Source organism: Zingiber officinale, chromosome 1B (assembly GCF_018446385.1).
Source record: "Zingiber officinale cultivar Zhangliang chromosome 1B, Zo_v1.1, whole genome shotgun sequence".
Classification (NCBI taxonomy): domain Eukaryota; kingdom Viridiplantae; phylum Streptophyta; class Magnoliopsida; order Zingiberales; family Zingiberaceae; genus Zingiber; species Zingiber officinale.
In genome coordinates this window covers 168,971,554-168,985,329 of record NC_055986.1, presented here as the reverse complement: position 1 = coordinate 168,985,329, position 13,776 = coordinate 168,971,554, and the positions used below count along the sequence as shown (strand labels likewise).

The 13,776-nt window shown below is 35.1% G+C and overlaps 1 protein-coding gene across 1 annotated transcript; it reads left to right on the top strand.

Moving 5' to 3' along the window:
• Positions 1-3,777: 3,777 nt before the first annotated feature.
• Positions 3,778-6,981, top strand: LOC121991115 (putative F-box protein At4g22180). The gene is made up of 2 exons (XM_042545141.1): positions 3,778-5,143; positions 6,560-6,981. Coding segments are annotated over exons 1-2 (1,332 nt in total). The 5' UTR covers positions 3,778-3,812; the 3' UTR covers positions 6,561-6,981.
• Positions 6,982-13,776: the final 6,795 nt, after the last annotated feature.

Below are 13,776 nucleotides of genomic sequence, written 5' to 3'. Positions count from 1 at the left end.
AGAGCACAGTGTGCTCCCCGATCGATCAACCGATTGATTGGGATACTCCAATCGATCGGTTCGATCGATTGAGGCTTATTTTCTCATGAGATTATGAGGCACTTGAATCGATCGGTCAATCAATTTTGGGTTTATCTGTGAGAGCATAGAGACGCTCTGAATCGATTAGTCGATCGATCAAAGTCGCTATAATCAATCGATCGATCGATTGGGATATGATCGTTGCGTAGGATGTAGCGTTTGGACGGCTGAGATAGCTAGGATCTGACATGGCAATCTTTGGGAGCAAGTCCAATCGATTGGGAGTCCTAAAAATGTACATATAAAGACGACGACGAGTTCAAATGATGCAGAGTGTACACGACACTGCTGCTATTCTCTTCACCAAGCTCACAACTATTCATCGTCGCTTCTTGAAGCATCTTAGAGATATGTGCTGTTGCACTTCCAAGGTCAAGGGGCATCTACAAGTTACATGAGATCAAGAAGAAGGAGGTTTTCCTTTGCATTCATGTATTTATTTCTTGCGTTGAGTTGTATGCTTGTGTAAGTGTTGTAAGAGGTTTCTCCACCTCCGGTTGTTTCGAGAAGGAGTTTCTTTCTTAGTGAAGAGTGTGTATAGTGCAAATCCTTGGACTAGTTACTTTTTCTTGAAGTGGATATCAAGTAAATTCAGACGTTAATGTTTGCTTGAGTATTTTCTGCTGCAACAATCATCGATCAAGCGAACATAGCTAATCACCCCCCTAGCTTCTAAAGTGATCCTAACAGAAGCTTCAGTTATCATTTGTTATCCTATCTGTACGATACAAGGGGTATCCTGGAAATCTAACCTACTTAAGGATGCATTTGGTTGGAGATTATCCTTGATAATCTTGGTTATCCATCCAAGGTTATCAATAAAAATCTTGTTTGGTTTAAATAATTAATAATTCCTGAGTAATGTTTCATGTTTGACACGTCAGCAAAAGGGGCATGCAACCTAGAATCGAAAAATCTCGGAAAACTGGTTAACGAATTTTTTTATTAAAAATACCTTACGATAAGAGAAAAATATGAAATTTGGGATTGTTTGAGGCCACCTCCCAGGACCGTCTCAAGATTGTCTGAGGCCGAGGAAGAGCCACCTCCCAGGACCGTCTACGCTTATGGGAGATGTCTCAAGATTGTCTGAGCCAAGATTGTTGACAACCGGGAGAAAAAAAATAGGATCCAACCGTGGCTCTCCTTCAGCAGTTGCACTTGAAGGCGGACGTCGATCGTGATGATCCAACCGTGAGCAGAGCCGAGGAAGAGTCGGTCGATTATTTGAGGACCGTCTCAAGATTGTCTTAGGCCCTAGGCAATAATAATAATAGCCTTTAATATATTTTTAAATTTTTCGCTCAAGTTTTTTTCATTTGAATTTGGGATTAAGAATCATTGGTTTAAAAAATTTTGATTTATTTTTTAAAAAATAAAATATTATTTTTATATAAAATTTAGTTTTCTCGTTAATATTTAGATAATTTTTTTAAACATTGTTAAATTATTTAATCTTTTTGAGACATTGTTGAACGTAAATATATAAAACTTTATTAATTTTATTTTTTCAATGAAACATTTTACTTTACCTTGTCTGGATAAAAAAAAATCTCTGATTCATGTTATTATCGAGGAAGAAAAAGAAAGAGTAAAAAAGGAATATTATCGGTGAGGGATGAGAAGAGCGTTCTCTGAGATATCATCGATGAGAGAGCATAAACTTACAGAATTACTGATGAGAAAAGGAAAAAAATACTGACGAGAGTATAAACATATAAAATTAATGATTAGAAAAGGAGTAGACATGAAGCACTGGTGAGAGAATAATTAGGATTTTTTAGAGATATTGAGAAAGAAAGAGTTTATTAGTTTTATAAGATACATAATTAAATAAAATAAAATCTTGATTAAGTTCAATTGTGAGGAAATAAGATTAAATAAAATAAAATCTTGTAATGATGAGGAAATAAGATACGTTTAAGTATAAATAGGAATAATGAATTAATTGATAAGATGCAATTAATGAGTTAGCATGATATTTATTAATGTATATGTCATTAATTAATATTATTGACCCAATTTAATTATTTTAATGTCTACTTAATTATTTAATCAATGGACCCCCAATAATATTGGGGTCTTAAGCATAAGCTTTAATGGCCTATGCCTTGAATCGGGTCTGTCAACCTCCCAGCGTCGATCGACGACTCTCGGACAGGATCGACTCTTATGTAACATCGATTGATGCAATAAATAACCTCGGGAAATTAAACTTGGATGTGAATTGCACATCAACAAAACAACATGGCAAGCATTCTGCTAGTTCACCTATTAACGAACTGAACTGGTCTCTTTGGTTTCTGAGGAAGACATTGCGAGCAAACATTTCATTGATGATGCTACAAATCTTCATTCCACAAGAGCATTTGGTTTAAGATCATCAGATGAAAGTTTTAAGCCGTCAACATTTGGAAAAGTTTTTCATGCACCCCACTTGCATATATGTTCAGAGAAGAATGAATCACAATGAGAGGACATTGGGTAATATGAGTAGGAGAGAAAATGTTGTGGTGGGTATTGAATAGTGCATATCCCGACCTAGAGAAGAGAACCCACCACCACTGCACACTGCACACTGCACACTGCACTCTGCATATGTTCATGAATCACCATCAGTGAGCTGACATTGTGAAGATTCAATTCACAGGGGACTGCCCAGATGATGGAAAGTTAGATGATGCGAGCCCTCGTTTATCAAACCTCTCTGGTGATTATCAGCTTTGTTGTAGCATTTTACATCATACTCAGGAGTAGTTCCAAGAGTGTTCGTTCAACCGATATTTAATTAGTACCGCTCTACCATGCATCCCCTTCCCCGTATCAAAACGAGCATTCCTGGAATATGCAAAGCATGCATGCGCATGTTGGTGCAAATAGTCTTGTCCACTTTCCACCACTTTCCCCAAGTTATTATCATACCTTCGAAACATGGTGAGTTTGCACTTCACTGTTTTTTTTTTTTTTTCTAGTTGAGCATCATTTTGATTCCTTGTTTTTTTGGTTATAACGTTGCACCTTTATTCTATATTTTTCTATGTTTGTTTTGGCGTCCTGTCAAAATTTGAACAAACTTTAAAGCTCCCCATTTGTGATACTTATACATGAGAGTTCATCGTATTGTTAGCCTCAATTATGATATTTTGGGGAACAGTAACTTCTGTGAGTTTGTTTAATCTAACCTAAGGTTTTAAGTACAATTGCCTAATTTTGTTTGGTATAGATGCGCTCGAACACACGTTATTTGATAAATATTTAAGTATTAGTCCATGTGTTTATCTTTTAAAATAATAATTGAATAATGGACAAATAATTATTGACGGATTACGAAGTTGAATTAAAATAATCAATTTTTTCTTTAAAAGAAGACATAATTAAAATAATTTGTTTGATTTATTTTCTGAAACAAAAAATGAATACAGTCGTTTGATAAATTAAATTTTATAAAAAAAAAATCTATGAAATCACACATCAGTATCTGAAATTTGAGAAAAAAAAATTAGGATTATTGAGAAAAATTTGGAAACAAAAAATTTCTATATTAATATAAATTAAATTTTATAAAAAAAAAAAATCTATGCCCGAGTTTCTGAAATTTGAGGGGGAAAAAAGAATTATTGAGAAATATTTGGAAAGAAATCTTGAAAAAACCCTAAAACGAGATTATAAAATCAGGGCCTTATTGCCGACTCATGACCATCAACATCTCTCTTAGATTCTCCTCTCCTCCCATGGCTGACGGCAGCGGCGGCTGGGCTGGTCTCCCCCTGGATGTCTTCTCCCTCATCTTCTCCAAACTCTCCCTTCCTCAATTTCTCCGCTCGGCCGCCGTCTGTGTTTCGTGGTCGGCTGCCGTCCGCGATCTGTCCACGCGCGGAAGCTACTTTAAGTTCCGCGGGCAGAGCCCCTGGCTCGTGTTTTACGACAATCCCCGCGGCAACCCATCCGCCATCACTTTCTACGCCTTGGACGAGCGAAGGGAGTACACCATCCCGGTCCCGGAGCCTCCCATAACCGACCGACTCTTTATCGGCTCTGCTCACGGTTGGATCATCACGATCGACGCCCGCCTCCGGGTGCTACTGCTGAACCCGATCACCGGCGCGCAGATCGACCTCCCTCGCCTCCTCCCCTCCGAGGACACCCATCCCATCCGCGACACTGCAGGGCGCCTAATCGGCTTCAGGATGCCGAAAACAATGAGCGATGAGCATCACCTCAAAGCAATTCTTTCCGCTGATCCGTCGCTCGGAGATGGCTACACCGTCGCGCTCATCCAATATACTTGCAGGAGAATCTTTTTTACCCGCTCCGGCGACGAGAAATGGTTCGAGCTAAGGAAATCCATTTTAGTTGAAAATATGGCCTTTCATAAAGGGAAACTGTATATGAGCACACTTTCAGAAGTGTATGTTTGTGATCTCGACGAGGAGGCCCAAATTGAACATGGTGAAATGCCCAGATTTAGAGTGGTCGATCGAGCACTACATCGTGACGACCTACACTACTTGTTTGAGACTCCTCGAGGGGATCTTTTGAGTATTTGGAGGGAGAGAAATCAAAATCTTTCCAAGACCATGTCTGTGAACCTGGTGATAGATGATGAGGAGAGGCCAAGTAAAAGACTAGAAAAAACGATGAACTTGGGAGATTTTATTATCTCCTTAGGCGACAACAGGGTGGTGGTGGATAATGAGAGTCTAAGTATCAGACTAGAAGCCAAGGACTTGGGAGACTTGATCATATTCATCTTCTTAGGCGGCGGCGGCGACGCACTTTGCCTTTCTGCTTGTGATTTTCCACATTTGAAGCCTAATTCTATATATTTTACAGATGGCATTACAGATGACGATATAATTCCAAATCGATTCCATTACTATCTGCAAAAGTTTCGTGAAATAAATTCGCAAATATTTTCTGCCTTCCTTCTGCCAATGTACCTTCCGCCAATGTTTTCGGAACGAAATTGGTTCAGAAAAATTCTGAATTGTCCGATTTCCTTTAGCATCGACAAGACTTCCGTCAGATTATATTGGCAGCCTCCCTCAAGCTCCATTAATTAGTGAGTCTATAATCATTGTAGCAAGTCTATAATCAATTGCTTATGTAGGTAGTTTATAAATTTCATGCTTGAGCTAACTATATATATACAAGTTGTCTTTTAAAAATGTGATCTTTTTTCTATATATTTACATAACTTATATTGCTTTTGCATGTTTTAAGACAAGAGAGTGAGAATAACAAATTTATTAACCTTGATGTTGAAATGTAGTAAAAAAATTTAGAAACTAAACATTTTATGTTATGTAGAAACAAAACTAAATAATGTAATGCAGTACCCATGAGTAGGTATTCAAAAGAATAGTTAGGATATGAAAATCAAATTCTTGTATGATAATTGTGTACCTCATTGGCTAAACGGAATTTTTGAAAGAATCATGGTAATTATTTGTCATGCCTTATGAATCAGGGTGTAAAAATAGCATATAAAAATAATATAACAAAGGTGAGAATGTGAATTTGGATGTGAGGACCTACTAGATAGATACATCAAAAATACTACTGTGAGAGCAATTGGATGTACTGCTAAAATGAGAAAAAAATTGAGATGGTAGAAATATGTTCAAAGCCTATTTATATATTCTATAATTAAATGAGTTGAAATAAAGATGATCAAAGAAAACTCTAGTTAATAGAATATAAACTGATTTAAAATGTGAATAATATTAGTCATATAGCTTTACATAAAGTTCAATGAAAAGGTAAGATCCAAATAGCTTGCTCATTACTCAATTGACACCAGCACAGGTTGGTGATGATGATAGACTTTACTTGATATAAATAAGTTGTGCCCTCTTCTCTTCATCCCATAATTTTGTGTGTTTGTGTGTTCGTGTATAAAGATATAACAACAATCAAGTATTATCCCACTAGATGAGATTGGTTAATATTCATATATAAAGATAAAAATCAAAATTCACCTTAGAAAAAGGCTTTTCTAAACTTTTTCTATTTGTTATCGTATTTATCTACATTGTCTAATAACATTTATAAGGTAGTTATTCCATCAATTCTAGACATTTGTTGCAATCGTGCTTCTCAATACTAGGTGCCTCTTTGTTGTAGTGTTGGCGGAATTTAATGAATAGCAAGTGGAAGTTCATCTAACCTTTTATTATTGTAGAAAGTTTGGTAGATGATTTTCCGGGATGTACTCTCTTATGTGATTGGTGAGAATTTAATTTTCAACTTTGGTTGCATTTAGGAAAGTGGCTTAGAAGTTATTCACATTTGTTGATGCTTTTGTAGACTGTTTTGAGAAGGTTTGCCTTCAAAACTACAACAGAAAAGAAGTAATATAATTTGCGAAGGTTTTCTTTCCTGAAGAATTAAATTTTATCAAAATTTGGAATATATTAGTTATGAATTAATGGCTTGCAAGAAGAACTGGTCTAGAAGTGTCTCTTTGGTTCCTCAGGAAGAGCAAACATTCCATTGATGATGCTACAAATCTTCATTCCACAAGAGCATTTGGTTAAAGATCATCAGATGAAAGTTTTAAGCCGTCAACATTTGGAAAAGTTTTTCATGCACCACACTTGTATTTATGTTCAGAGAAGAATGAATCACAATGAGAGGACACCGGGTAATATGATCAGTACGAGAGATAATGTTGAGGTGGGCATTGAATAGTGCATCCTGGCCTAGAGAAGATCAGAACCCACCACCACTGCACACTGTACTTTCCAGTTATGTTCATGAATCACCATCAGCGAGCTGATATTGTGATTCCTTGTTTTTTTGGTAACGTTGCACCTGAGTTATTCTATATTTTCCTATGTTTGTTTTGGTGTCCTGTCATAATTTGAATAAATTTTAAAGTTTCCCATTTGTGATGCTCATCGTATTGTTAACCTAAATTATGATATTTTTGGGAGCAGTAACTTCTGTGGATATGTTTAATCTAACCGACGGTTTTAACGGTTAGTTTGATTCTTACTGTACAGACAATATCCTCACCTCTCACATTTGGACGGTGGAATTCATACTTGATTAGTGGATCCCATTATCCATACAGATAGGATGAAAATTTTCGAATTTTAAGTACAATTGTTTAATTTTGTTTGGTATAGATGCGCGCACGATAATTATTTAATGTGTTTGTTGATACGGTATATAACGATGGGGTCCGTTAAGGTTGGACAGTCAGAAATCAAGGGGATGTGGCAGTCAGAAATCAAGGGGATGTGGCAGTCAGAAATCAAGGGGATGTGGCAGTCAGAAGTCAAAGGGGCGGGACATTTAATAGATATGGAAAGAGGAAGTAAGACTGGGTGACGACGTCAGCAATTGATTCCCGATCAGGTTTTCACATACCGGAACTTCAGATCTGAGACACCTGGGAAGACAGTCGAGATGATACTGGACCTGGATTTGACGAGTTGAGCTCTCACGGCCTGGTTGTACTTAGGCCTAGTGCTCTCAGTAAGCTAAACTCCTAACCAACTAACTCACAGTCAGTTTTTGGACAATCTTTCCATGGCTCCCGACTCCTAAGGTTTAGGCCAGGTGTTATACCCGACTGATCATCTCGAACTGCCCTATTCATGCCCGGTCGGGACAGAAGGTACTACATAACAACAATGTAAGGGAATCGTAATCGTCTGTCAGAGAATAACTGCTAAGTGTCAGGGAATATTCCAACGGTCTGCAGTCACCTGCGAATGGAACCTTCCTTCAGTCTACAGGAGGATGTCATGTGTCCTCCATCACCCGACAAGTCATGACACCAGACATTCTCTTACATCACTCAAGATCCAGAAGGTACGCATTATATATAAAAAGGGAGGTTCTCTCTCTTATGCAGGTACGCTCTCTCGGATATTCACACTTGTCTTCTACTTTCTTTCTCCTTCGTACACTGTTCTTCTGGAAAAAAGTACCTGACTTGAGCGTCGGAGGGCTTGCTTGGGGGACTGTTTCCCTGGTTTCTGGCCTCTAACGCCTGTGTGCTTGTCTGAGTGTGAGCAGAGCTCAGGTACCACCGGTTCAGTCATCGTCATCCGTCAGCATCACGTGGGAGTCCATTTTTGGAAGTGCATGCGAGAAATGTGTCTCGGTCGCCCCTCCGTCAACGCTAGCAACAGCTCACTCAGCTTTCATCTGACTTAAATTCCGGACAAGATCAATTTAACGTCATCTATGGAAACTTTCTTCACCTGTTCTAGAGTGTTAAGATAGAGGAGACTGGACGAATCAACGTGATCATGACGACAGGGGAGTACGAGTTGTTCAAGGAAGCTAAGATCACGAGCAGCTTCCGAAAAATAGACCACTGCTTCGCGACCATATAAAATGTTTATCGTTTCTAAGGACCCGACTCATGTTTCAAACAGAGTGTTTAAGAGGAAGCAACCCGAGGAGTTCCTCCCGGCCTTCTACCGGGAACTAGCCCCAGACTACTACCATAAGGGCTCGGACTGTTATAATAAGAAAGAGCAACCGCATGCCTCTATGGCGGAAAGCTCCACGCCCAGGGACTCAAAGAAGGGGAAGGCTATAGTCCTCAGGGAAGAGTCCCGAGGGGAACCTGATGAGCAAGTGCCCTTCTCTCTAAGAATACTAGAGGAGAAGTTACCGAAGGGGTACAAGTCCCACCATTGGAGAATACGATGATAGTAAAAATCCGGAGGATCATCTCCGCAAGTTCAGGATCGGAATGTTGCACTGTTACATCAATACAACGACGCTATTAAGTGCCGAGTATTCTTGAATACTCTATCTGGCTCAGCACAGAAATGGTTCGATGGATTGCCAATCAGGCCCATCATCCGTTTTCATGATTTCAAGACTGTCTTCTTGTGCCATTTCGCCAACAGCAGGAAATACCAGAAGACAGACCACCGTCTCTTCGCTCTTATATCAAGCGTTTCAACCAGGTGGCCCAGGACATCCCATCCGCTATCTCGGACATACTGATGAGCGTCTTCTCTCATGGACTAGACACCGTAAACGATTGAATCAATCTCCTATGGGTCGTTCTCGGACAAACAGAAACATACCTAATCGATCAGGCTAGTCGATTAGGCATGCGTAATCAATTAAGGTAATTGATTATGCTTGAGAATATAGATATTTGAAGCATGTTGCTGATGTGGTAATCGCGGTAATCGCTTAAGAGTAAGCTTAAAGGATTAAGGTGTATGAAGAGCCCTAGGAAAGTGTTTTTGCATGCTTTGTTTCATCAACGCTCTTAACACAGATTCTCGACAACCACACACTGGTTCTTTTAAGAGAAGTATTGCTACAGTTCCAAGTTGATCAAGAGGTGTCTACAAGTAAGAAGTAAGAAGTAAGAAATTAGGATTTCATTTGTTGTAAATTTTATAAGATTTCATATTATATTAGCTTCTTCTTATTCTTCTTCTTGTATTTCTGTGTGTGAGCCTGTACAAGGTTTCTCTTCCTCCGGATTATTTCCAAGAATGAGCTATTTCATAGTGGATGTGTGAAAGAGGGTCGGATACTTGGATTAGTCACCTTGCTGGGGTAGATACTAAGTAAATCCTTATGTTAATATTGGAAAGCTTTGCTTTGAGTATTTCTGCTGCAAAAGATCAATATCCATGAAACAAGTAAGTGAGTGAGACGAGCTATTTATCCCCCCTTTCTCTCTAACTTCGAAGTGTCCCAACATAACAGATTAGCAACTATAATACTGTAGTTGCTACAACTATATAGCAACTACGGATTTATAGTAGCTATAATACACCGATTTAGATAAAAATAAATAAATAAGAGAACTAATAATATAAATATATTATTATTTTATAATAAAGGATAATTATGTCATTTTATAGGGTGGGACACCAAGCTCTTTTATTTTTATTTTTTCATTATTTCTTGCTAAAACTTCAGTTTGAATAATTTCAAAATATTAAAAAACTTTTGACTTTTTTTTATAATTTGGAGAGTCTGAGATCTTATAAAAATCTTGAACAATCTTTGATGTATAATAGGAATTTTAATATTTATGATTATGACTTAATAACGGAGTTAATAATCTTGAAGAGTTCTTTACTACCAAAAAGCTAAAAGACTAATTGATATGTTAAATTATTAAAAGAAAAAATAATAATTGTTATTCGCATAGATATGTTGTCTATAAAATTTTATTAATTTTTTCGGTTACAGTTTGTCTGCAAAGTTTCTCAAATTAAAATTTTTCTTCCATCAGGTATGTCACATATAATTAATTTTTTTTTCACCCAGATATCCACGATGCTCAGGACTTCTGGACAGATTATTATGTGTGCTTCTTGATTTATTCTGATGACGGATGATAAACTTCAATGGAATCTCACTTATAAAAAATTATATATTTTTTTATTATGAAAATTTAATTGATATTTTTGTTGTCAAAATTGCAAGACATGATAATATTTAAGTAGAATATTTGTATTATATTAGTGGATTATATTATATATATTTTGATGATTATATACTATTTAATATTTTAGTCTATATTTTATATGTTTTATTATTTTTTTAAAAAAAAATCTTATCGATAAAAAAAAATTGTTTCCCAAATGGTTGCCATATCTGTTAAGACTTATGAGTCCATAAAATTGTTTCCCTAATTAGCAATCAAACTAATGAAAGGCAAGGGTAAACAAGTACATTGGAGAATCTGTAGGGTTATTGTGCAAAAAGGAATAATTATCGTATCCATAATACTTTTTTTTTGCTACAAAAGTTATTAGGATGTTTATGATTATTTGACAAATATTCATTTATTAATTAATGTGTTTGTCTTTTTAAATAATAACTAAAATTGTTTAGGGGCTACGAAGTTAAATAAAATAATCAGTTTCTTAAAAAAAACATATTCTTTAATTTTGACCATTCCGATTCCAATCTAATAAAAAAGGATTGCCGATTTGTTTTCTTAAACGGAAAATATCGATATAAATATGATATGTGATAAATTCAATTTTATCAATTTTTTTTATAAAATTACAAATCTCGAATTTGAGAGGAAAAAATGGAAAGAAATTAGGGGTGTAAATAAGCCAAGCAGTTCGTGAGTTATTCGAAGCTCGATTTGATAAAAGCTCGTTTGAGCTCGTTTAATGAGGCTCGTTAAGATAAACAAACTAAGCTCAAGCTTCATAATATTCAGCTCGTTAGCTCGTGAACGTGTTCGTTAAACTCATGAATCAACTTTTAAATAAAAAATAATAATTTTGATATTAAATTTATAGATTTTACACTCTACTTATGAAAAATATAGATAAATATATTAAATTTATTTATTATAATAAAATTATAAATTTTAATAAGAATATTATAATTTTAAAAAATATATAATTTAGTTTTAAATAAATATTTAAATTTATAATTTATATTTATTAAATTCGTTTAGACTCGATAAAAGTTCGAAGAAGCTCGTGAACCATGAATATATTCGTTAAATAAAGCTTGAGCTCGGCTCGATTATAAACGAGTCAAACTGAAACATCCAAGAATTCGACTCGACTCGGCTCGACTCGATTACATCTGTAAAAGAAATACTTAGGGCGCGTTTGGTTCGAGGTTATCTTTGATAACCTTGGTTAATATCGATTTAGGGTCAGGATCGGATCGGTCAGGATCGGATCGTAGAATCGTACGATCCTACCAAAAACCCTTAAAATTTTATCATACATGATTAATAATTATAAAAAATACCTAAAAAACTCATTTACATATAAATAAATAACTAATTTTGTATATATATGCAATTATTTACACTCAACACATCAAATTACATTACTACATGTACAAATTTAAATTAACTTGTAATTCAACTAGCATTCTCGCATAGTAATAATATTTATATTTTCATATCATAAAATGAAAGAATATAAAATATCTATTAACACAATAATAATAACACATACAATGTCAAAAATATTTCCTTGATTTATAAGATAATTCAATTTAAATGTCAACAAAGCATCTAACGTATATAACAGAAGCTATTGAATTCTTTGATTCAAATATGAATGTCGGAAATAATCTTCTAAAGACTGGTTGATGCCACACAATACTAGACAATAGACATCCAAAAACTTATTATTTTGAGAAAAATAAATGACAGAATATTATTGATAAAAAACTAACTCAAAAATAATTAAACATATATTTAAATAATTTAAAACTTTAATAAGATGAAAAAAAAGATAATGGTTAAGGATAAACTTTGAAATTTATTAAAGATCTCTGAACGAGCTTTAATTTGATATATTATAGGCCCCGTGGTTCAATCCGAGTCAAAAGTTATGACCTCTCAAAGCTTCCACCGATCCTACTCCGATTCTGCTCCGATCCTGTTCCAATTCTACCGATCCTACTCCGATCCTACCGATCCTACCGATCCTGCTGCGATCCTACTACAAAAACGATTCTGCACGATCCTGGATCGATTTTGGGTTTTCGGATCGTAGGATCGTACGATCCTACGATCCGGATCGCGATTTTGCAAACTATGGGTGTAGCATTGGCTTGGACCAATTAACCCTGCTCAATGTTACATCAGTGCATTAAAAGAAAATCATCATCATCTTGGCCGTCCGTTTAGAATGACTCCTCGTAATTAAAAAAAGGATAAATCATAAGAAATATTTTGCATGAGAGATAATAGGTATTCAGAGAGGTATATTTGTACCTCTTAATGCTATCATGTGACAAAAGGTAAAGTATTTTCAGTCTACTTTAGGATTAATATAGAGAAAATAAATTATAACGACAGAGAAGATAAATGAATAAGACTAAATTATACAAGACGTAGGAATTTACGTTTTAATTATCAAGATTCGATATTCGCTCAATTCTATAAATTTATGATGTGAATAACTAATTTGGCTCTGGGAGGCCAAAATTTATGATGTGAATAACTAATTTGGCTCTGGAGGCCTCTCAATGACACATCATGGTCCATGGCTTAAACGGCAATGAGGACACGGGAGTATAACTAGTTTTAGCTTTATTATGGATAAGTCAGGGTGGGAATTACCATTCTCAGCTATATTGCAATCGACGTTAAAATATAAATAATAAAGGCTGTATATTTGATGATTAAAAGAAAATTAATATTTTATACTCACAAGCAATAAAACAGATAGAAGAGGCGTAAAGATGATTGAGAATTTAAATTTTAAATTATAATATATGGAAAAAGAATGGAATTAAATATGGAGTACATAGGTTTTGAAAGGAAGGAGTAGTGGAATTTGGATGGATTGGATGATATTTAGGTTGGGTTGGAATTTATTTATTTTTTAAAATTTCAATTGAATTTGATCCGAACTCAAATTTGAATTTGACCAATGTGAATCCGGCTTGAATAAGCCGATTCAAAACTAACTTTTTTTTTACTATTTTTTTTTTATAATTTTTATATTTATCCTAATATTTTATCATTATCATACTAATATTAATATATATATATATATATATATATATATATATATATATATATATATATATATATATAAATATCTTAATTTTTAAAATAAAATTAGATTTAATCTAAAAAAAATTCTATTAAACCTTAAATTTGAGGCATCCCAAGTCAATCTGAAACCTTCAATCCGAACATGATTTGACCTTGAAAATATTTAATCTAAACTTAATTTTTTTTAGTCAACTCGT